This window comes from Schistocerca americana, chromosome 8 (genome assembly GCF_021461395.2).
Source record: "Schistocerca americana isolate TAMUIC-IGC-003095 chromosome 8, iqSchAmer2.1, whole genome shotgun sequence".
NCBI lineage: Eukaryota > Metazoa > Arthropoda > Insecta > Orthoptera > Acrididae > Schistocerca > Schistocerca americana.
This window is the reverse complement of record NC_060126.1, coordinates 113628134-113654672: the sequence shown is the minus strand read 5'-3', so window position 1 is coordinate 113654672 and position 26539 is coordinate 113628134. Positions and strand designations below refer to the sequence as shown.

Below are 26539 nucleotides of genomic sequence, written 5' to 3'. Positions count from 1 at the left end.
CTTATGATTTGTTCGGCGAACACTGCTGCTAAAAGAGCACAAAAACAGGTGGATAGTTATTAAAAGCTTATGTTCTGTTAAATTAACAAATTGTTTCCTGAATTTATGTAGTGTACTTCTTCTGACAGAAAAAATTAAATGATGTAGACAACCCTTGCAGATTACAGACCGTATACCGTGTACGGACTTTTGTACAAATACTTACGGGATAAAAACCATGACCAAAATCTCAACATTTCGTCTCAATAGCGAAAGCAGACAAGGTATGTCACAGTATTCCTTTTTGTAACTTCATCCTCTATTGACACCTTCTAAGTGGAAAGCAGTTTCTGGAAATTTATCAAGTAGATTCTCCGAAACTTTTAATGCCTCACGGGAGTATCATGTTATCTTTTTCACCGTGTAGCTCACTTGGTAACACGCTGTTATATATTCAATATGCAAGGTTCGAAGTAAGAGTATGATAAAAACCAAGTCTTGTTTCTCGTTATGTAATCGCAGCATAAGCTTTAACTACTCGAAGTTAATGTCTGACGTAATTACAGTTAGCTCTCAATTTTCGTTGTCCACTCAATATTAATTCAAAGTATTCACCTGTGCAATTTTTTAAAAAATCATTTAACGCTACTCATATTTTAATTTTAGTGAGTAACTGACATATATTGTCTTACACTTTTATCATTAGTTTCCAAGGTAATACGTAATTCTTAAGTGTTCTAAATACTAGTCACTCGAAAGAAAAATTCTTAAGCGTATGTTACTATTTGTATGCGAGAGAGATTAGACAAACAGACAGAGATAGATAGACAGAGCAGAGTGACCATAAATAAAACCAAGGGGAATGAACTTACTTTGTGGATGACCATGTTGACCCATGTCATGAAGAAAACGAAGATGACGATTCCGAAAATGAGTAGCAGCACCGAAAATGCGATGACGCACCCTGAAACAACAAGAGGAAACATTACAAATACGCTCTCATGTCATACGAGAATGACGTAAATCCAAGAAATTACAATATTTTAAGCCGAGATTAATTAAATTGTCTTTCACTGCTGCATTTCTGTCCCTCCCTCCATCCCTCTTCTCCCGCCAAATCCGCGTGGAGAATCCTAGAGGCTGCAACGGCATCAGAGGTAATGGTATTGTAATCAAATGGTAATTGGAGACAGTATTATGTCTTCAGCACATTGAGGATCTCTTGAAACCGCGTTTTAGGTACGATTTGTTGTAATAAAATAACAGGTCACTGTATATCGGTAGTTAAAGACTCCCCGTATTTGACGCTTTTAGTGTTATAACTTGTGTGCTATAACGGTATAACGTTTCAGTGCTACTGCCCAATGCTGATATAGCAAACGCGCGTCGTTTTGGGTACAATTTGTCAAATTTAAATATCAAATAATGACATTTTTAGATACAGCCGTTATACAGTGTATACCATACAACTGATGCGCTGCAGCAATGTCGAAACCAAAGCGTAGTTGACGGCGTCGTGAGCGTTACAGTGAAAGATAGCAGGTCCGCATGCAGCTACCTATGAATTTTTTCCTATCTTTTCTTTTCTAGAAGACTGGGTCTTTCATATTAATCTGCAACAGCCGATATTTTCGATACATATTATAAAAATGGATGGATGTGTATGTGTGTGTGTGTGTGTGTGTGTGTGTGTGTGTGTGTGTGTGTACGTGTGTGTTCCACATCATCATCTGAGCCACTGGACAGATTTCAACCAAACTTCGTACACATGTCCCTTACCGTCAGATAAAAATCGCTGTGGGGGTAAGAACCACCATTTGTCTATCATAGTTCGGGAGATATGACGTTATAAACAATTGGATGCGTCAAAAACTGCCGCATCATGCATGACGTATAAATTTATTACTTCTAAGTAATTCTATTCACGTATGCTGCTGAATGTACCTCAAAAATTATATCATGGCATGACACATAGATCAAGAGATATGACGTCAGAAACGAAGGTGCGTGAAAAAACTCTGTACCATCCATGAAGTTTTGATTCGTTTATGCTTTACCACTAAGACACACTTACAGTAGACCCAACTTCAGGAAATCCACGACACCCGGCAGCGCTTTTCATAGTTTTAAATTGCGAAGCGCCAACGGCTACTGGCGGAAACAGCAGCCGTCTACGGAGCTATGAAGAGGTGTTGCTGTACAGACGTTCACAAAACAGACCACGCATCAAATGTGAACGATTTACGTCATTACGATACGTGGTTTTGGTAAAGATTCACATCTCTGTCTTTAGGTATATTTTGTTTTCAGTGCCTTATTTGTGGTTTTATCATCTGACGATAACGATTTTATATTTCCCCTGACATGATGCTGTGAATACTTCGAGTACGTGACATTCCACACTAAGTGTGTGTTGTTAACATTTACAAGTTGCCACACTCGTGACAGTTTAAGGCTGTAATGTTGTGTATGTATTATTTTATTTGATTTATGATGATGCTGATAACGGTCAGACAACAAACTCGACGTATAAATAAATTATTTTACCACCAGCTCAAGACGGTAATATGACATTTTTTTCAAATATACAGAGTGGACAGTAAGAAAACCGAGAAACTGCAGGGAAATAAGTTCCTACGAACATGTGTCCGGTAAAGCATCTTCGCCACGGTAGATGGTCCTGATGAATGAAAGTATGTACGCTGCAGCCTGTGTGAGCGAGGCAGCGTACAGTAAACAGCAGAACGGTCCGGTATACATGGTATACATGTCGGGAACAAGCCGAGCTGGTGTGTGTACGGGCAAGCAGATGGAGACAGTCTGGAGGCAGCACGGCTATCACACAACATTTCCGAGCCTTATGGGGCGTTTGTGTTATGAGCCGCTTCATACGGACGAATGTGCAGGGAGGTGGCAGATTGTGCCTACACCAGATTTGGAGGAACGGGTTCTACAGGATATTGAGACGAACCCTATCACAAATTCCAGGCAAGTGGCCCGCCAACATAGTGTAAGCGGAAGTATGATTTCGTGTATCCTGCATGACAACCGTTACTATACCTATCACATGCAACGAGATCAAAGGTTATCAGAAACGGATTCCTCTCTAGGGGAAGAATTTTGTTCCGGGGCGATCTGTTTGCACGCACGCTGTCAATTTCCAGACACATGTGCAAAGGACCATTTTTCCTCAATTTCCAGTCAGGAATCCGTCCCTAAACTTTGCCGGTTTTATTGACATTCACCCCGTGTAAGAGCTGTAGGGGCACGACTTCCTGAAATTTTTTTTTACATTTTGCCTTTTAGTCAGTGAGCCTCAGAAAAGGCTTTCAGACTTCCTGCTCCCGCTACAATATCTCTGAACAGTACTGCTGACTGCTAGGATCTTCCACGCGATGCTGGAAAGCATTGGCCGATATGGGTAAGTTACACACCTTTAAGCCAGCCTAATATGTCAGTTTAAGAAGTTCAGGGAATGGTATTTTATTGTTTTATTTTGTATTGTGTTGTATGTTAACCGGGGACCTAGAAATGACGGAGAGGCTCCCCCCACGCCGCAGCTTCAGTGGTCCGCAACCCCACGACGACTACCTCAGTCCACTTCACCCCTCCGCCGCTCCACACCGAACCCAGGGATATTGTGCGGTTCGGCCCCGGTGGACACCCCCCCCCCCCCCTCCCAGAGACGTCACACACCGGACTAGTGTAACCCCTATGTTTGCGTGGTAGAGTAATGGTGGTGTACGCGTACGTGGAGAACTTGTTTGGGCAGCAATCGCCTACGTAGTGTAACTGAGGTGGAACAGGGGGAACCAGCCCGCATTTGTCGAGGCAGACGGAAAACCGGCTAAAAACCATCCACAGATTGGCCGGTTCACCAGACCTCGACGCAAATCCGCCGGGCGGATTCGTGCCAGGGATCAGGCGCTCCTTCCCCCCCGGAAAGCCATGCGTTAGACCACACGGCCAACCGGGCGAGCCAGGGAATGATAACCCGCACTCTCAGGCTGCCAGAAATTGGGTGTGGTGTACACAGTGGCGAACACGAAGATCACTCAGGCGAGCGGCCATGAAACGCCATCTCACAGGAGGGAGGGGAAGTTACTGGTTTGCAATGGTGGACCGCAAAGGCTGCGCTGTTGAGTGGTCGGGCGGAGCACTGGAAGAGCGCGGCGCTGCCGGTGGTCACGGATGTGCGGCCTCCACAAGGTCGCCGGGCCCACACCGCAGCTTCTCGCACACCTGTTCCCCGGCATCCGGCTGCTCCGCGGCTACGGGTCAGCGCCGCACCTCCACTCCCCCTGCGCTCACGTTTGCAAACCGTATTCGTGTCCGTATTCTGAGTCTCACCATCACAACCTAGATTCCGTCTTCCTACACATCCAGAAGGCGTTCGACAATATACCACTTCGTCCACTACTAATCAAGATACGTGATGTGGCTATAAAATAACGGGACTACTGCTATAAAACATTTTACTTCAAAAACATACACTACTGGCCATTAAAATTGCTACACAACGAAGATGATGTGCTACAGACGCGAAATTTAACCGACAGGAAGAAGATGCTGCGATTTGCAAATGATTAGTTTTTCAGAGCATTCACACAAGGTTCGCGCCGGTGCTGATCCCAACAACGTGCTGGCATGAGGAAAGTTTCCAGCCGATTTCTCATACACAAACAGCAGTTGACCGGCGTTGCCTGGTGAAACGTTGTTGTGTAGCCTCGTGTAAGCAGGAGAAATGCGTACCATTACGTTTCCGACTTTGATAAAGGTCGGATTGCAGCCTATTGCGATTGCGGTTTATCGAATCGCGACATTGCTGCTCGCGTTGGTCGAGATCCAATGATTGTTAGCAGAATATGAAATCGGTGGGTGTTCGGATTGCAGCCTATCGCGATTGCAGTTTATCGTATCGCGACATTGCTGCTCGCGTTGGTCGAGATCCAATGATTGTTAACAGAATATGAAATCGGTGGGTTCAGCAGGGTAATACGGAATGCCGTGCTGGATCCCAACGGCCTCGTATCACTAGCAGTCGAGATGACAGGCATCTTATCCGCATGGCTGTAACGGATCGTGCAGCCACGTCTCGATCCCTGAGTCAACAGATGGGGACGTTTGCAAGACAACAACCATCTGCACGAAGATGTCGACGACGTTTGCAGTAGCATGGACTATCAGCTCTGAGACCATGGCTGCGGTTACCCTTAACGCTCCATCACAGACAGGAGCGCCTGAGATGGTGTACTCAACAACGAACCTGGATGCACGAATGGCAAAACATCATTTTTTCCGATGAATCCAGGTTCTGTTTACAGCATCGTGATGGTCGCATCCTTGTTTGGTGACATCGCGGTGAACGCACATTGGAAGCGTGTATTCGTCATCGCCATACTGGCGTATCATCCGGCGTGATGGTATGGAGTGCCATTGGTTACACGTCTAGGTCACCTCTTGTTCGCATTAACGGCACTATGAACAGAGGACGTTACGTTTCGCATGTGTTACGACCCATGGCTCTACCCTTCATTCGATCCCTGCGAAACCCTACATTTCAGCAGGTCCTGTACGGGCCTTTCTGGATACAGAAAATGTTCGACTGCTGCTCTGGCCAGCACATTCTCCAGATCTCTCACCAATTGAAAACGTCTCGTCAATGGTAGCCGAGCAACTGGCTCATCACAATACGCCAGTCACTACTGTTGATGAACTGTGGTATCGTGTTGAAGCTGAATGGGCGGCTGTACTTGTACACGCCATCCAAGCTCTGTTTGATTCAATGCCCAGGCGTATCAAGGCCGTTATTACGGCCAGAGGTGTTGTTCTGGGTACTAATTTCTCAGGATCTATGCACCCAAATTGCGTGAAAATGTAATCACATGTCAGATCTAGTATAATATATTCGTAAAATGAATACGCGTTTATCATCTGCATTTCTTCTTGGTGTAGCATTTTTAATGGCCAGTAGTGTACACATTTACCTGTTGTCACCCTCAGTGCACTCCTATGCGTATTTTCAAATTGATAGAAACAGTGCTGGAAGTTTTCCTCTCTGAGCACTTTCACGACACGTGCCGCTCTTTCTTTCACTGCTTCAACGGACTCAAATCTTATTCCTTTTAATGCAGATTTGACCTCGGTGAATAGGTTAAAGTCAGATGGTACTAGGTCAGGCGAATAGGGTGGGTGGTCTGACACTCTAGTGCTGTACTTCGCTAGGAACCTCGTAACAGACACTGCGATATGATCCGGTGAGTTGTGTGGATGTAGAACCCATGACTTGTTCTTACTGTGTGCCGTATCACGACGAATTTTGCGCACTCAAAACTGTGTTCGATTGCATCCTCGGAATTATAATTTCCACATGTGGCAGATACTTAACTGGATAGAGAAAAGCTTTGAGTTGGTCGCCATTGTCCGGTTTATCTTCGTACCGTCTGGTATATTTTCACTGCTAAACATTTCCTCATAATTTTCCAATGTTACTCCGACAGTCGCAGTTCCCATTCATTAGGAACTGGAATTCGTTTAAAAGCTAAGGTCGTTTTACGAACTTTTCCTTCTTTTAGGACACGTGTTTGTGTGTAACTTTTATTGAGATGATAATTTCGGTCGAACATTAAAGAGTGTGAGAAATTGACAACATTAACTGGCGCCAGCTCTGATGTCGGGGAATATTTGTGAAACTATACAGCAGTTTGTAAGTGTGATCCCTTTTCTATGACGTGTAGTGCCGCGCATTTTATGTCCAAGTCCGCTAGTCCCAGTCCACCGTTATTAAAGCTAACGGTTCAGTTCTGCAGGAAAACAAACATTTCACTCTTCCATATAAACCAATACATCACGTGCTGTGTAGCCCTCTTTTTTTTTTCACCGGTAGCGCCAGAGTAACTACCATCTTTTTGCGTGTATTTGCGTATTTGTTACCTCGTTTCTTTCTGTCTTAGCTATATTTGCCGGCCGCGTGGCCGAGAGGTTCTAGGCGCTACCGTCTGGAACCGCGCGACCGCTACGGTAGCAGGTTCGAATCCTGCCTCGGGCATGGATGTGTGTGATGTCCTTAGGTTAGTTAGGTTTAAGTTCTAGGGGACTGATGACCACAGCAGTTAAGTCCCATAGTGCTCAGAGCCATTTGAACCATTTATTTTTTTAGCTATATTTCTACCAGCTAAGATCTTTTACTACCGCTCTTATTCTACGTTGTTTGGTGCGCCAAGTGAGAGCCTCCATTCTTTGCGGGCTGTTTTTTGTAATGACATCTAATACTTAGTGCTGGTTTCCCTCCACTTTGTGATCACTGAAATAATGCCACATACCCTCTGAACCAGTTAAGTTTCATTTCGTTTCCTCCTCCCCTTATGGGTACTTCATTTTTTGTGTGGATACTGGGAAAGACAGAAACTAAATAGAAGCATCTGAGTTGTACTGAAAGTCGGAGAAATTTGTGTGTTTAGAAACAAAGACGTCCTGCAGTACGTCAAAGTGAAACACTTGCCTAACAAAGACTGAATGTATATTACGACGGTATTCTTCTTGTGAACTATAATTGAAGGGATGGTTGAACGGAAAAAAAATTCACAGGGGATGGGCGTAAATATGAACGTATGTAATGCATGTCGTTTATTTGGCGTGCAGCATTTGTGTTATGACGATAATAGCTGCTACGCGACAGGACTTTATTATGACCTTAGAGCTTATGACCAAAAGAAAGGACAAAGGACGAATATTTGCTGTACGGTAAATACCCTTTATGTGTACTTGAAAAGGGTCTTTGAAAATAACGTCTGTTGAGGAGCGGCAAGTTCTTGATGAATAATTTGAAACTTCAGTAACTCTAACGGACAGAAATGGGGTCTCCATCTTGGCCTCGTCTTAAAGCGAAAGGATGAGAAGTGCTTCGTCATTCGTGGCAAGCGGACGTCGCTAACTGCGCACGCGCAAAACAAATCCAACATTTCCAGCTTTAGTGCTTCGCCAAGTGTAGATGTAAGAGCATTGTGTCGTTATGCTCCGCTGTAAATGATTTTTTTAAAGTCGAACATCAAACGTAATTTAAGATTTAAAACAAAATTACTGGTTTTTGTTTATCAACATTATATAGAAACTGAAAATAGCCACCAAAAATAAAGTAAAACGGAAATTTCAAGCTTAGGTAGCTCTGAGCGTCTCCAGTACATGGGCACAGATTGTATTACGTCACGAGAACGGTACTGAGGTAGTGGAATTACTGTACAACATTTGTCTCAGCGGGCAAAGGCAGCCGAGAGAAAGCTTTGAGCAGAGCGGCAGGAAGCTACCTTTCTTTGGCAGAACGCTCGTCGTGCATATTAAATGCAGGAAACAGGCCGTGATGACGATACTCCCAAGAACACGACGTCGGGCGCGGGAGTGAAAGTGCAAACACACTAAGCTACTCTCTGTGTCTCTCTATTTGTTCATCTCATACTAACGTTATCACGGTATCCGCAAGTCTTTCAGGTGACTATAGAGCTCACTAGTGTTCGAAGCGAGAGAAATCCGTTCTCTTTATGAGGTATCAGGTGCTACCGTAAGATTATTCTATGGTTTCTATACACACAAGTATTCATTACTTGTGGAAAGTTACAGCTGTGTGCCAGGCCGCATTATAAGCGCCTTGTTTGATGTGATTTGTTTCCTTTTTATAATTTTTAGTAAAGGCGAAGAAAAAAATATGTCGGCTTTCATGTCTTAATTTTATAATGTATGCAGTTCAGCAAAAATGTGACCGAATCATTTTAATCTACAGCAAAATCATTAACACAAGTCACATATACACTTTCATGTAAAGCATAATTACGAAATTCTTCTCATGGGCTAAGATGTATTCTGTGACAACTGTTGCAGTTCTGCCGCTTAAATTATGTGATTTACATCTAAAAGCAGTTCAGACTGTAATACAGTCATTTACGTAAGGACAGGTGTTGCAGTCCCTACCACAAAGGAAGAGAGAAATAAAATTAATCCTTTAATTTCGATCACAGGTTCGGACTCCTGATAAAATTTCGAGTAATTTGATACTAAACTCAGACTGGTCAGTTGATTACTTAACAAGTGGCCAAACTTAAATGGAGCGGTTAAAATCAAAGGGAGGTAAATGCCAAATTCACTATTCTGAGAAAATGAGCTTCAAGTCTGCATCAAATTCATTTGTCATACTGTCTACACGAACCATCATGTTGTTGTTGTGGTCTTCAGTCCTGAGACTGGTTTGATGCAGCTCTCCATGCTACTCTATCCTGTGCAAGCTTTTTCATCTCCCAGTACCTACTGCAACCTACATCCTTCTGAATCTGCTTAGTGTATTCATCTCTTGGTCTCCCCCTACGATTTTTACCCTCCACGCTGCCCTCCAATACTAAATTGGTGATCCCTTGATGCCTCAGAACATGTCCTACCAACCGACCCCTTCTTCTGGTCAAGTTGTGCCACAAACTTCTCTTCTCCCCAATCCTATTCAATACTTCCTCATTAGTTATGTGATCTACCCATCTAATCTTCAGCATTCTTCTGTAGCACCACATTTCGAAAGCTTCTATTCTCTTCTTGTCCAAACTATTTATCGTCCATGTTTCACTTCCATACATGGCTACACTCCATACGAATACTTTCAGAAATGACTTCCTGACACTTAAATCAATACTGGATGTTAACAAATTTCTCTTCTTCAGAAACGCTTTCCTTGCCATTGCCAGCCTACATTTTATATCCTCTCTACTTCTACCATCATCAGTTATTTTGCTCCCCAAATAGCAAAACTCCTTTACTACTTTAAGTGCCTCATTTCCTAATATAATGCCCTCAGCATCACCCGACTTAATTAGACTACATTCCATTATCCTTGTTTTGGTTTTGTTGATGTTCATCTTATATCCTCCTTTCAACACACTGTCCATTCCATTCAACTGTTCTTCCAAGTCCTTTGCTGTCTCTGACAGAATTACAATGTCATCGGCGAACCTCAAAGTTTTTATTTCTTCTCCATGATTTTTAATACCTACTCCGAATTTTTCTTTTGTTTCCTTTACTGCTTGCTCAATATACAGATTGAACAACATCGGGGACAGGCTACAACCCTGTCTTACTCCCTTCCCAACCACCGCTTCCCTTTCATGTCCCTCGACTCTTATAACTGCCATCTGGTTTCTGTACAAATTGTAAATAGCCTTTCGCTCCCTGTATTTTACCCCTGCCACCTTTAGAATTTGAAAGAGAGTATTCCAGTCAACATTGTCAAAAGCTTTCTCTAAGTCTACAAATGCTAGAAACGTAGGTTTGCCTTTCCTTAATCTTTCTTCTAAGATAAGTCGTAAGGTCAGTATTGCCTCACGTGTTCCAGTGTTTCTACGGAATCCAAACTGATCTTCCCCGAGGTTGGCTTCTACTAGTTTTTCCATTCGTCTGTAAAGAATTCGTGTTAGTATTTTGCAGCTGTGACTTATTAAGCTGATAGTTCGGTAATTTTCACATCTGTCAACACCTATGCAGCAGTTATTAATCAAGCCACACCCACAACACAAGTGAATTAAACTCCAAAGGTTGTGCTCAGTCAGAACTTACACCCCTGCTCCACGATGGATGTCACATACCTTGACCTCTCATTACTCACAGGCTAGGAATGACCCACAACAATGTAATACAATATTTTGTCCCATTTTCACGTCTTATATTAATCCATACTCATAACTTTTATTCATTGTACATATAATGGAGTGGATAAGGCAAATGAATTAACAATATTACACACAAATTTCCCACGAAGCTCTTACCAGCCACAAAGACCCCCCCCCCCCCCCCCATTTGCTTTTCGCACGGGAAATGTCAATTCAGAGTACCAAATAGCAACATGAGACGGCACCATAGCATCAGCAGATTGTGGCGTGGCCCTTCATTTGCTGGTGATCGCCTATAAGGTTTGGAAACAGGTTTTTGACATGTATGTCCACTCGCATCTCTTTGCATCCAAAGGCAAAACGCTTCTTATTAAGTAGTTATTCAAAAAACCGCTAGGAAGCAGTTTAAGTCACCCGAAACACCTATATGACTTTGCCACCTAATGTAAGATAGATGGGTTATTCCACTACAGTGTAGCGTACGTAGACCTCGAAATATGCGGTTTTGTCACATACACCTCTTTCCTTCTACCCCCTTCATTTATCCTTTTTATTCTGTTAAGCTAATTTTCGCAGGCTAGGAGACACCACTAAAGAGGGCCATCGGTTGGAGCAAGCAGGTGAATTTTAACGTCTCTAGTACCTTTAACAAAGAAAACGCCAGGATGACGAACTCTAGTAAGTTCCCTAGCCGTTATTTAAGATTTAAGTGGAAGCCAAGCGGTGGCATATAACTTACATCTCCCGTTCTGCGAATTCGCCCCAGAACAGGCGTCCCAAACTGGGCGTCAAAGAACGCTGCCGCTCCGCCAAGCTGAGGCCACGGGAACGGTTCTGCCCCAAAACCCTGTTATGTTGGCAACGGGAAGCTACTTGTGCTATTTGTTAACCGCGGACGTAGTCGACTGTGCGGCACGCAGTGTTACACATAGTACTGAGGGCCCCTCCCAAACTCCCCAACCTCCTCGTCTGCGGTCTCTGAACGAGGGTACATAGTGAGAGTAATCGCGCGGCAAATTCCGAAAATGCACCGCGAGATACCGGCACTGCAAATCCACATGTCGTAGGGTAGTAAGTTTGAACGTATGACCCGTGTTTTCTGTGGTAGCATTCGCTACCCATGGCTGGCTTCCTTCATTATCCTGTTTCAGTTTGATTCACTTTCTGCGCTCTCTAAGGGGACTGTTTATTCTGTAGGGCTACCTCGCACTTGTGTGCCAACTTCTGAACATATGATTTCATTAGTAGAAACTGTTAATTATCACTAATCTGTAGATTTCCTGCTGTCCCACTTCGTTTAATTCATTGCTAGGCTACGAAACACCTGTAGCAGGAGACTGAAACCAACGCCTGGCACAGATGATCAGCAAGTGGGTGGTCTGTGAGGGAGCAATGACAGCTAGTAGATCTCCTAAGGCCATTTATTCCATCATTTCCTAGTCAGCGAATAATTGATTGAACAACAGAGAACCTTCACTCCATAAGCAATTTAAATCATTTTTCAAATTATATTCTTGAGGATATAAAATGTACACTGGTGCTGTCACCTATTTTTAAATTTTTTTTAGATTATTTATTTAATGTGAAAAATTCGAAAAATCTGTTGATAGCTGTTAAGCTTCGTATCAATATTTGTAGAACGCTGCAGTTGATTGCATTTCAGCACAATAAAATGCGTTGTTAAGGAAAGTGCGCCTCTGTGGCTTTACTAGTAGATCCGAGAATACAGACAGAGACTGTCAGAGTTCTATATCCAATCAATATTGCGATTCTTTTTTCGCTAACTTGTTTCAGCCTTCATCTTTTGACGCTGATTTGTTCATGTGATAAAAGCCAAGTTGTATTGTAGTTATCAGTCCACGCAAAAGTGTAGGCCCGCTGAAAGTGACTGAGTAGGTCAGTTCAAAGGTTGGAGGAACTTAAAAGTACACCATCTCTAATACGGCCATGCCAAGTAGTAGAAGTAGAAGTAGTAGTAGTAGTAGTAGTAGTAGTACGAGGGAGAAGGAGAAAAAGAGAGAGGAAGAAAGAGAAAAAGAGAGAGGGAGGTGTGTGTGTGTGTAACCAATATACGACTTTCTTTGTCGTATGTATTTTGTTCGTTTGTTTCTTGGTAAACGCCTAGTGTTGGCTGAGAAATTAGGCACAGTCGCGCAAAGCAGAACGACAATATGTGCGTACACATTTATTGTAGGCGTCTAGTTTCTGTACTCTGTGACAGTGCTGGTCAAATTTTTTTGCTCAAGATTGTCGGGCGGAACCTCGGGCAGCATGTGTACCCGTTTCAGAACTAAGTGATAACATACAGAAAATAGTATGTTATGAGGCCCCCGCCACAGACTAGCTGCCACTCTCAGCGACCTCAAACACGAAATGGTCGTGTCTGTGAGTGGATAGTTAATTGATAAATAACAGTAATGACACTGCGTTGTATTACAACAGCCTTAATGTAATTTCATGTTTCTTGCTACAAATGTATGCCGCGTTTGAAGATGGCCATTCTCGAATCCATGTTACTTCCGTTTGAAACTTATGTCACCGCAGCTGATCGGTACGAGTCGATTACGGGGCGAATGCTTGATTCGGGCCGCATGCCGTCCATCGGCTGCAGTTTGACGACCACCGCTCTGTAATGTATACCTTTATATTATACCTTTATATTAACACAGTTTTATTTTAGCCGAAAAGATTTCGCAGAGTAATTCGTTAAACACATTTTAATTGCACATGTCTACCGAAGACACGTACCTAGTAATGCCGAGTAAGGAAAGAAAGAACCAGTAACTACAGCGCTTTAATGAGTGTTGACGATTTAGAAAAATATGTAGCTGTGTATGACGTTTTATAAAAAACCGAAATTTCGAGGAATGACTTTAGGAGACACAAGGGTGTCAGTGGGTACGCGGGATCACTTAGCAACAATGTCTGACCACCTGGTAGCACAGACCTTAGTTCAGTTGCGTCACCAACGATACGCGATAGACAAATGTGCACCGAGGTACGCTTGAGCAACGAGCAGGTTTGTGTCATAGAGGACGCTCCTATTACATGGTGTGCATTGGCTCACAGCTGGAATGCTTAGTAGCTGACATCTGTATCAAAACTGTTTTTAGTTTCTCTACATGCACTACCAGCAAACCAACGAACAGATGTATCGTCACGACAGCACGTCAATTTTTTCATTGTTATTCCATTTTTCCGAGAACTGGAAAACCGCCAATAGCGATGGGGCAAATGCAATAGCCTGATAGGAGTACACTCCAAAAATGCTTCTATCTTGATCAAATTTATTCAGCATTACTCAGTAGTAGAAAATGCACCAGGCAGTTTTGTTAGTATTCCGTCTCTAGTTACAGAAAAATCCATCAAATGTCCCTCTACTAATAGGACAATCGATAATGCAATTGGTTGCGGTGAGATGGGCCACGGAAATGAGCTTGGCAGCTCGCGAACACACATTTCAACAAGTGTCAAGCGACGTTACTTGGTTTTCTGCCACGTATGGTGACGATTAGTAAGGTAGCGTTGATGTGACATGGGAAGAGCCTCAGTAACGAGAAGTCGGTGCTGGCCGATTTATCGAGGTTCGCTTCGAGCTGCTCAGACGCAGACAGCAGCGCCGCGGCTGGTGAAGCTATGGAGCAGTTCTCCTTGGAGGCGACCCCACTCACCTCCGCGCGCCACAGCAATTAGCACTGCAGTGACGTCACATCGATCTCGCCACTCCGGGCGGCCGTCGAACCCGCGACCGCATGTACAAAATTGTGCAGCCGTCGTGCACTATATTACTCTGACACAAAACAGTCAACACTACTCGCATTACTAGCTACGTATTTATCGCTGCGTCTTTGTGCGCAGTTAATTTCGACTTTCACCTGTGATCTTACAAGTCACCCTAGACAATATATTAGTGATCCACTTAAAAGAGCCCATGGTCGTTTGGAGCGCTGGTACCAGGTGGTCATCTGACCCTCCACTGATGAAATCATTCTTGACAGTGAAGTGTGCCGGCCGAAGTGGCCGTGCGGTTAAAGGCGCTGCAGTCTGGAACCGCAAGACCGCTACGGTCGCAGGTTCGAATCCTGCCTCGGGCATGGATGTTTGTGATGTCCTTAGGTTAGTTAGGTTTAACTAGTTCTAAGTTCTAGGGGACTAATGACCTCAGCAGTTGAGTCCCATAGTGCTCAGAGCCATTTGAACCATTTGAACAGTGAAGTGTAACTCGATTGTATGGAACATATCTACATCCGTACTCCACAATCCACCTGACTGTTTGTGGCGGAAAGTACTTCTGGTACCATTACCTGATCCTTCATTCCCTGTTACATTTGCAGATGCCGCGGACGAAGAAAGATTGTCGGTAAATCTCTGTATCAGCGCCAATCTCTCGAAATTTCGTGTAGTGACCATTCCGTGACACGTATGTTGGAGGAATTAATATGTTGCCCGACTGTTCCCGGAATTCAATAGTAACACTCACCGTGATGCACACCGCGTCTCTTTTAGCGATTGCCACTAGAGTTTGTTGAGCATATCTGTAACGCTCTCGCGTCGACTTAACGTTCCACTGAAGAAACGCGCGGCTCTTCGTTGGATCTTGTCTGCCATCTATTAATCCATCCTGGTAAGGGCAATACTCAAAGAATCAGTCAAGCGAGTGTTTTGTAATCCACTTCTTTCGTGGATGAACTACATTTCCTGAATATTCTTCCTACGAATCAGCATGTTTTTCCTACTATTTGTTTTATGTGGGCGTTCCATTTAACGATACTTACTTCTTGGTATTTTACGTTACTTACTGTTCCCAGCAATATGTCACTATTAGTGTTGATTGTATAGTAGTGAATTTATTCTGCTCTGTATGTGCAATACGACTTCACTCCCTGCACCATTCATCAATCTGCTGCATGTAGTCCTGCAGTTCGTCACAGTCTACTGACGTTGCTAGCTTCTTAGTCCAACAGAAAAAATGAACATGAACTTTTTGTAGAAAATTTAATGTAGTTAAATTTTTCCCTGGGATACTGTTTCGCTGGAGGCCACGGTTTTCGATTTAATCAAGAAACACGCGTTTGAAGGTCACTCTTGTATGTTTTTATTGAATAATTCGAAAACTTCGGCCTCTAGTGAAACGCATCCCAGCACAAAATTTACTACATTAAATTTCCTACAGAAAGGTCCTCTTAATTTTTCCTGTAGGACTAATAGTTCGCTTGTAGCGACCAAGAAAATATGAAAATCTTGTACGTGGTATTCGAAAGCGTCGTGGGTTGCATAAAATCTATCAGTAGGGGCACCTGACTCTCCCTGTTTTGTGAACAGTAAAGGCTCTCTAACACTTCCTAGTAATAAAAGAAAATATGGAGATACTTAATCAGCATAAAAATGATCAGCCTATGGAACTCCTTCCCTTCAAACCTGGTAGAACCTGAATCGACACTGTTCAACCTATTGTCCGATCACCTAAGAAAATTAGAGAGATGCTGAGCGCATTAAAAAACTGCTTAGATCTCAGTGTTCCTGGAATTTTTGAAATACCTCGAAAGTAAGGTAGTAGGTAGATTAATTAGCTAATATGAACGATTTCAGAACTCTGCACGTAACACCGTCGCCTTGTGAGATACTGAGATTCAGACGAATCAGCTATTGTCGAACATAGGCTCCTAAACAAACGAACAATTACGTTTGAGGAAACTAGAATCTTATCCTATGTTACCACCTACTGGAAATATGTCAAACAAGCCGGTGAGATCAGAATGTGCAACACCTACTTTAAGGGGATAGCGACTATAATCTTAATGGTACGTGGGCACTGACGTTTGATGCTGAAAAGTGGCGGAAATCAACTGACTTATCCACCATCTAATGGAGTCAGCATAGCTACTAATGTTTCTCCATCATAGACATCGATATAATCTCTGTTAGCATGTGATGAAGTTTCAGGACTTCGTGACGTCTCTGTGGCACAGTTCGGCAGACAAAACACCACAATATCACGTAGCCTATCGCCAAAAGAGGTAACTCGTGACGATGTCACACGAAATCGTCAAAAGCTTGTATGTAACTAAAATTCTGACGCGACAAGAAATTCGTAAAACGTTAGTGTGACAGGGTCAATAAAAATACTGCCAGTTTGTGTTTACCACTAATCTGGTCTGCGCTTAGCCGCACTATTGGCTGGGGCGTGGAGTATACGTAGTTACTTGCATACAGAAATTCTTTAAATTTTCTGAGACGGTTTTCATCTTAAATAGATCGTTCACTTGCGAGGGTCGTGTTAGCACGTTTTCTATACGAGGTCTGTAAGAACAGTTCGGCCGAGTGTATAATCACCGGCCGCTTGCCATTACAGTACCGGCCTATCCCACTTCGTTGCAGCGTCCACCACGGGTGGCGTTAACAGCCGATGTTATCTGCAGCGGCAACTGCCCTTTAAACACGCCGGCCTGGGACCGTGAAGCCGGTGAGAGGTGGGGACTTCTCCCATCCCACTTCTCGTATTAGGAGCCAAACAAACTGAGCGTACAAATTACTACCATCTCCGAGTCTATACCTCAACTTAATAACGATAACAAACGCGCTTTGCGCAGTAAAACTGACCTTGTTTAGAAATAGCGCCGTTAAATAACTTTTATTCCTGACGGGTTTTCCATTGATTATGAAAAAGCATTAGGTTGTTAAGCACCAATTTTTTCTGCAAGCTAAAAGAGCCATAACAACACCTTTTGCGAGTGAGAGCTAGAAACATATAGGATTGATATCACTGAAGCAGAAAACAGAAGCGAAAGATTAATCACTGAACGTTAGTACTAACTAAATATCTTACTGCCACACACACACAGAAATTTCTGGCAATACATCGAAGAGGGAATATTTATGTAGAAATTATCTTCAGCAAGGGCATTTTTAAGAAGAAAACTCTCTATATAGGGTGTTTTAAAAATACTTTTACAAAGTTTGGTGGCAGGTTGCTTACACCAAATCAAGAAAAAAGTCTAATGAACATGGGCTCTGAAATGCATACGTTAAGAGCTATGAGCACTTGCTCAATAGAAGAGATGTGTTTCACAATAGGGAAGATTAACAAGTGCTCATAACTCTTAACGTATGAATTTCAGAGCCAATGTTTACTAGACTTTTTGTTGTTGTTTTGGTCCATACTATCACCTTTGGAAGTTACATACCAGGCAATCTTAGTAACAACAGTAGCAGTACATGTGCTCTACTGCCAGAATATCAGAAGGCTTTTGGCTTACAACCGTCGTTTCCAGACCAGTGACCCTCACCTGAAACTGATACATTTACCGTCGTCTCTCATGTACCATCACGGCATCATCCTGAATGCTGGAGTACCTTCCTCGCCTCATCGTTAACATACATGTACAGATCACAGTAATGCATACTTACGTATCTAACACGTCGACATGCCAATTAATGACAAGATGTCCGACTGAAGGCTTGAACGAGTCAATGAGCCACGTTGAAAGTAAATCACCACTTCGTTCTGAGGCGGAGATGGAGGATGCTGTAATCATTCAAGATTTTTTTCTAGGAAGAAGAAAGTATTACGTTCGTATCTTGTGTCTTTTGCTCTAGGACGCCTGTTACTGACTGCTTAGGTACGCCTTCTAAACCACTTTGCTGTATGTCAGTAAGGAGTCTAATAAAAGAAAAAGAACGAAAGTTGCGTAGAGTGGAAATGACATTTTTAAAGTGATGGATGAGTAATATCGGCATGAGGGTAGTGAAATAATTCAGTGGCGTCAAGTGAACATTTGTCCCGGACCGGGACTAACCCGTATTTCCCCCTTTACGCGAGTGGTTGCGTTAACCACTTCGGCTATTTGGACACGCTTCCCGACCGACCCAAATTCCCAGCCTGTCACGGGCTTCAAAGTCCCAGGCCGGCGTACTTCTGCAGCGTCCTCTATCCACCATCCTCATTGGTCGCAGCATTTAGCACGATTCCCGCAAGAGGTCAGACGTAGGGTGCATCCAAGACATATCGTGAAATGCCAACAAAGGCTATAGACAACATTTACGTGAGGTGTATGTTCTTTGTGACATGTCCGAAAGAACAAACACCACACATGTAACAGTAGTAATGACATTTTTAAGAATGGTGAGCTACACAAGAAAAGAAAGACAGAAACACATGTAACAGTAGTAATGACATTTTTAAGAATGGTGAGCTACACAAGTAAAGAAAGACAGAAATAAGACTAGTTACAAATATAAAGTTTAAGCGAATGTGTTGAGGCCTGTACAGGGTATGTATGATTACTAGCGAAAATACAGTCTTAATTATACAAAAATAGAAGCAAAAATGTTTCAGTTAACATGGATCCGCAAACGAACCGTCTGAGATAACTGCGCTTGTGTTGTTTCGAGCCGTAGCTGATTTTAATGTGAGATATTTTAGTAGTTAATACAAATTCATATGAAATGCCGCACGGATTTCGAAATTTGGGCCCAATGTGTTCGGAAAGTTAACATGTCAAGTTCTAACTAGGGCTGTATTTCAGACCGACTTCATTGATAGCACATAACCAACCATTCGCAACTATCTAGCAAATAGCTTACTCATGGATTCATGTCAACTGGAATGTTTTTGCTTCTATTGTATATTCTCAAACATGTCCTTCATCGCAGTTAATTATGATCCACTATGTGGCTGGAAGATCGCCAGCCGGAGTGGCCGAGCGGTTCTAGGTGCTTCAGTCTGGAACAGCGTGACCGCTACGGTCGCAGGTTCGAATCCTGCCTCGGGCATGGATGTGTGTGATGTCCTTAGGTTAGTTAGGTTTAAGTAGTTCTAAGTTCTAGGGGACTGATCACCTAAGCTGTGAAGTCCCATAGTGCTCAGAGCCATTTGCACCAACTCTCGGATGGAAATGTTCTTTTGTAAATGTTGAATATTGTACGTCAAGAGAAGAGTTTGTTAATTAGTGCATTAATTGGTGCTTTAATAGTCTATTACAGCTGTGAACTTTCAAGCACTCCTGTGGCAAAGGATTCTATTAAGTTAAGTAAATCCTTTCAATATTCATGTAATAAAGCGAACTAATAATTCTTATTTATAGTTCCGATGGGCAATATCCTAGAGGAATCAAAAATCCACAGTTATGGCTGGACGATTGTAGTTTCGTCTGGTGATACACTGTGTACACATGAAACAATGGACAATATCGGAAGCTCTAGCAGGCTGTTTGATGATGATGATGATGATGATGTGTATGGACGCCACAATGCTAGAAAATCTCAAGACCTGTGTAAAATGGTTCTGAGCACTATGGGACTTAACATCTATGGTCATCAGTCCCCTAGAACTTAGAACTACTTAAACCTAACTAACCTAAGGACATCACACAACACCCAGTCATCACGAGGCAGAGAAAATCCCGACCCCGCCGGGAATCGAACCCGGGAACCCGGGCGTGGGAAGCGAGAACGCTACCGCACGACCACGAGCTGCGGACACAAGACCTGTGTAGATCGGTGCTCAGTGCAGATAATGACATGTGACCATTGGAGTAAACAAATGCACGAAAAGAAACGAAAAGATCTATTATTATTTGGCATAACCATCGCCGGTCAATCACTTAAGCGCAATGAAGAGATGTCGAGGAGGTATGCTTCGTGAGTGGTTCAAGATGGAATGGCTGTATAAGACTACGTAACTGCATGAAATACAGGTATCAAACCGACATTCACCGGAACAATATTCTAGAGAAATACAATTCATCTGTGGCGAAGATGGATCAGAAAACACGCTTAACTCCACGGCCTACCGCCCCCACGCCGTTACGGCACGACGCGGCAGCTCTTACTGTTCAGAATGCGTGTTCCGCTAGCGGCGACGCGTGGCTGCAGCTGCCTGCGACACGCGTCACACACCGCCTCCTGCTCGTGAGGTCGAGACGGAGAACACCCACGCGCGGCGACCAGCTACTTTCACTTCGCCATAACTACTGTCGCCAAGGAACGCACGCTGATCGCAAATTGCGAGCTTCCTTTGCAACAGATGTCTCTAGTGAAACTGTTTCCGGTGCGATCGTGGCGGTGCTTTCTACAAGTATGCTGAATGTTACGACTAACAGCACGTGACCGCCAGGCATCACGAGAATTACATTATCACCTAGAGTGAAAACACAAAAAAGAAATACAGGATGGCGCAGTTGAGATTGTTAGCATTCTTCTGTCAGCATTTCAATTTATTTCACCAATGAAGTTGGACGTTTATCTTGGCACTCTGCAAAATGACTTTTTCGGAAGTGGAGCCATGACGACAGAAGGCGCTGAGGACGTCGTCCATAGTCGCATCCGCAAAGCAAATGGTACATTTGTATAACTGTGCCCTGTCTGGAGAAGTAGGAACGTCTCGAAGAAGACCAAACTCCTGCTTTTCAATAGCAATGTGAAGGCTGTTCTGTTGTATTGTTGCGAAACTTGGAAGGTGACTAACCACCTCAAAAACCAGCTCCAAGTTTTTATCAACCACTATCTGCGCCGTATTTTAAATGTGAGATGGCCAGATATAATGACAAATGAAGATCTTTGGAGGGAGACAAATCAGCAATCAATCAATAGACAAATCAAAGAAACAAAATGGACCTGGATCGGCCATACATTGAGGAAACTAGATGGAGTTATTAAGAGGATGGCTTTGAACCCTCAAGGAGCTGGAAAACGTGGTCGTCCCAAACAGACGTGGAAAACGACTATCGAGATAGAAGCTGCAGAGGATGGGAAAACCTGGAGTGAAGTGAAGAGACTTGCTAGAAATCGTACCAGATGGAGAAATTTCGTCACGGCCCTATGTTCCAGAGGGAATGACAGGAACTAAGCAAGAAAGCAAGCAAGCAAGATGGTGGATAAAAACGGGGGGGGGGGGGGGGGGAGGGCTGCTCCAATAACGAAGGTCGGCAAAGTATTTTGTGTTTCAAGAGACAAGAGACAACGTCTCTAAGATTTATACCTCGCACAGGAAAAACATCTCCTAAGTCAGAAGGTGGATGAAAGCGTGTGGTTCAAAATGGTTCAAATGGCTCTGAGCAGTATGGGACTTAATTGCTGTGGTCATCAATCCCATAGTACTAAGAACTACTTAAACCTAACTAACCTAAGGACAACACACACATCCATGCCCTAGGCAGGATTCGAACCTGCGACCGTAGCGGTCGCGCGGTTCCAGACTGTAGCGCCTAGAACCGCTCGGCCACTCCGGCCGGCACGAAAGCGTGTGTTGAGTAATAGTAACAGATGGTCGTTGAAGAGGTATGTGACGACAAATATGAGAACGATAGCTGTAAAAGCCACAGCAGAACTGAATGTTGCACCCTCTAACGCTGTCAGGACCAAAACAACACGAAGGGAGCCGGCCGAAGTGGCCGTGCGGTTAAAGGCGCTGCAGTCTGGAACCGCAAGACCGCTACGGTCGCAGGTTCGAATCCTGCCTCGGGCATGGATGTTTGTGATGTCTTTAGGTTAGTTAGGTTTAACTAGTTCTAAGGTCTAGGGGACTAATGACCTGAGAAGTTGAGTCCCATAGTGCTCAGAGCCATTTGAACCAGCCAACACGAAGGGAACACCGAAGCTGGGAACTGCAGTGCAAGCTGTAATTCCAAAACCACTCATCAGTGATGGAAGTGCCCGTAACAGCAAACCGTACAGTTGAAGCCATAAAACACGGGCTTTGGAGCAATGTAAGAAATTCAGTTTGTCGGATGAATCTTGTTGCACACCATTTTCAACGAGTTTAAGTCCCAACACTAATACATGTCGAGATTTCGATGATTTGGGCAGCCATATTGCGGTATTCCATGGGCCCCACGGTTACTCTGCAAGGTCGTATTACTGCAGAGGATTTAGTTACTATTTTGGCTGATGAGGTCCATCCCATGGTAGAATGCCTGTTCCCCAATGGTGAGTCTGTGTTCCAGGGCCCCCGTTCACACAGTTCGCGTCACCCAGGACTGGGTTTGTGAGCACGAGGATAAATTACCACGTCTCCCTTTCCACGACCGCCACCAGATCTGTTGTTATTGAACCTTTATAGCCTATTTCGGAGAGATGCGTGTGTGATCGCTGTCCACCTCCACCATCGTTTCCTGAAGTTGCCACTATTTTCCACGAAAAATGGTATGAGAGAACCTTGAAAATCGTACGGGAGCAGTCTTTCTCCATTCGGAGACGTCCGAAAGCTGTTTTGAACGCCAGCAAGTTTCCTACGCCGCATTAGGCATGGTAATGTGATGTGTTTTTGTTGTATCCATTTTTTTGTTGGCCCACTGTGTTTCATCTGAATTCACCAATACTACACATCGTCAGGAACATCTAAATTATAATACAGCTTTGCAACCAAAGCTAGTGTATTTCCACGATCATGAAGGAACGTTCTTATTTAGTAAGTAACTGATATGGCGCGCGCCGCTATCCTGTGATCTTGTTTAGAGCGCGCACTATAATCTATTATAGTTCGCTGTCCTGGTGCGGGTGGCGCTCCGGCGGCGATTTGCTATTACGTCGCTGGCGTGTGTTTGCGGTGGCCGGCGGAAAGGGAGAGGGTAGTCGGTTTCCGGGTATTGCACGGACTGTGAAGTTCGCTCTGCCTGACTTGCTGGTGACTAGCGCTATGGTTGTAGTGCCTCGCAATATGAGCAGAGTGGTCTGGGGCGGAGGCGACTCGCCGCTGTGCTGGCCATGCTGTGGTGATTAATTGGAGTCGGCATACTTTTTCTACCTGATGTGGAGGTCCGGTGGGGTGCTGTGATACTCTGGCCCGGAGACAACTAGTTGCTGAATTTTGGAGTCATCTGCCAGGTTAGGGTGTGGGCTCGGTTGGCTCGTCATATTTTCCGCTGGAAGCTCCAGCAGCGGTTTCTGAACTTCATTCTGATGTGGGACGGCGTTGTTGGAAGTTTCTGCTGTGTGTGTGTGTGTGTGTGTGTGTGTGTGTGTGTGTGGCACGTTACGACATTTGTTGGTAGGTGGTTCCTGGTATCTGCCCGGAGTTGCGTTCATGTACGGTATATTTGGCATTTTATTTGTTAGGTAAAGTCTGCCTAAGAAAGGCGGTTTTGGACGGTATATGCATAGTGAATTACTGCTGCTTGGTATATGTTGTGTTCTGGGACCTGAACAACACGATCTCGTCAATTTGGTCGTGTAACAGCATTTAGTGGCATGTTCTGTATTTTTATCTCACTGTGTTATTAACTTGGTGGAATAGTCGCGTTTGGTGTCGTTAAGGCATTTCTAAGACTGTGTTTGACTATTCATGTGCGCTTTGCTTTTATTGTTTTGTTTTAAGAAGCGAGAATTGTTTATTAAGATCTGTGTGTGTTGGCTTCCGGCACTTGTTAAGAGCGCCCGAGTTAACGGCGCCGTGGTTATCATGTGCTGTCGGGATGTTATACTGTTATTTGATTTTTGAGTTTTATTTTGTGTTGATATTATCTGTCGTGTGTTACAGAACATAAACAAGGTGCGTAAGTGATGGGCAGTTGCTGGAGGAATGTCGGGGAGCTCTCGGCGGTTTATTCGGGGGACCGTTTCTAGTTGAGAGCTCGCTCGTCTGTGATTTCGTTGGGAGTTGCCGTTGCCCTTGCCCTTTGATTGTATCAATTTTGTTATTATATTTATTGGTTGTGTGTTGCGCTTCTTTCATTTTATGTTGCCAAGCGCCATTATCTTTCTCAAAGTTTTTTTATATAAATGATCTTAAGTTGTATTGCCAAGTTAGCTTATTATTGGATTTTGTCTCTTGGGTAAACTCTAAAAGCACTATTGTAAAAGGTTCTTATATTTTATGGTGGCAAGCCGCCGTTATTGTTTTAAGGCTCTTTCTTTTAACCATTTGTTAAGTTCTGTAAGTTATATGAATTTGTTGTTATTTAAAAGAGTTTAGTATCGGCAATTTAATGAATTGTGTACAGAGTCTGCTGTTTGAATATTATTGGGTGGAACTCCTTGGACAGCTGTCCTATAAGAATACACATTACAAATACAGGACCGTAAATCCCTCTGAAATGTCATTTCCTCCTGTTTGTCTTTCACTCGGTCGCGACTTGAAATTCCGACAGTTAGCGCTCGAAGGCTGCTTACTACTGCGCACAGTACCTGGCTGGCTATTGCGTCAGTGGAAGTCTCCAGCAACAGTTACCCGCGGTGCGCAGCTATGCAGTACTGTGCTCCTCACACGAGATGTCTGCTGTCCGAGGGGACGACGGCCAAATTGGACTCATTGTTAGGTGGTAAGTGGGTCAGCGTTGGCACCAAGTTGCACCGTTGGCACCAGGTGACGCACCTGCAAGCTGCTACGGCGTCTTTTGACGTGCAAGAATGCTGTGCTAATCGCAGAAAACGAAGTTGCGTAACTACAATGTTGAGAAGTAGATGTCCCTCCAGCACTCAAAAGATGCATGAAAAATTGGGATGAAAGGGATGGAATCGAAGCGAGATGGGAAAGAGACACGGAGGAAATATCGAATTTCAACTGCACAGGGCATTGCGGCAATGCAACGACGAGAGTTGAAAATTTGTGCCGCTCCAGGTCTAACGCGGATGCTCTGCTTCTCTACAACGGTTGCGTTAACCGCCTCGGCCATCAGGACACGCTTTCGCCAGACCCATATTCCCAACTTCCCACTCGCCGCACCGCAACGAACACCGCCCATAGATTTCTGATTTACGTACGAGTTCGCTCGTTGGATGTGCATACGCACTGAAATATTTTTCATTGAGCTGTCGCGTCCATAGAATTAACAGATGTAAGTGGTGTCTGTTCTGTCGAACATGTCAGACAGGACAGGCTGAACTCGTGTCTGTAACACCAGAGACGTATTTGAGCGACCTCCAGGGCGGCACGTGCGCCACTGGCTACCTCGCCGGCCCTTGCTCGGACACTGATACCGGTCGACCTCGAGCGTGTCTGATGGCGCCCGGTCGACCTGACTGTTGCTGCTCCACGTGACTCTAGTGTGCAAACGATTTCTTTTCGCTAATTCTTACAGGATTCACACAAATTACCTGATGATGATGTGGTAATTCGGCCATTTTTGATGGTTATCCGACAGCATCTAGAGAAAAATATTCAGCTATGGAAAGATAGCGGCAGGATATGTTATACCACATAGGCTAACAGGAGGCCGCGCAAATTGGGGGCCGCCATATTCTGGGATGAAATCCATAAAATTTCAGCTAATCTGATCTTTGACAGTATTGACTGACGATGATCTACTGGTCGAAAGCGCGAACACCTTTTACAATCAAGCTATAGGAATCTACGTAGTTCCATAAACATTATATCTAGCATTATCAAAAACTTGGTTTTCTGCCCAAGTTGTTATTGCTTCTGCCTAGTCATCCACATAATGTAGAACCATTACTGTTGTACAGAGCACCTAGGGATCCTTCCAACTCGTTTTTCCAATAGTTTACTAAAAAATCCAGACAATTTTGTGTAGGACTCTAGCACGTAGGGTTTCGTACAAACTTAATTACATGAACAGATAAATCATCTGTCCCGGGAATCTAGAATTTAGACGATTTTTGTCTGTTGTCGATTTTGGCAAGATATCAAAAGATGTGACGTAAATTTGCGTATCTTTTTATTCCTTTGATGTACAAGTTGATGTACATCGAAGGGGACTGGATTTAAGGACGTGACGAATTTCAAATTGATACGCCTACCCGTTTCTGAGAAAAATTAGTCTTAACACAAAGACAATCGGATAACATGACAAAAATTTATTTTCGTGTTCTATAGTTAATTTGTAACTTTTGGATTGTTTGCTTTATTTGTACCGTGTAAAATTTCATGATTCTAGGTGAATGTGATGTCCTTAGGTTAGTTAGGTTTAAGTAGTTCTAAGTTCTAGGGGACTGATGATCTCAGATGTTAAGTCCCATAATGCTCAGAG

General features: G+C 43.8%; 1 protein-coding gene across 2 annotated transcripts in view; it reads right to left on the bottom strand.

Annotated features, from left to right (window-relative positions):
- Positions 1 to 26539, bottom strand: part of LOC124625800 (lysosome membrane protein 2) — a 618718-nt gene that overhangs the window by 106393 nt on the left and 485786 nt on the right. For both annotated transcript variants that reach the window (XM_047149260.1, XM_047149259.1), the window contains exon 2: positions 852 to 943. In XM_047149260.1, coding sequence (XP_047005216.1) covers positions 852 to 943 — 92 coding nt within the window. The remainder of the gene's footprint in view (positions 1 to 851; positions 944 to 26539) is intronic.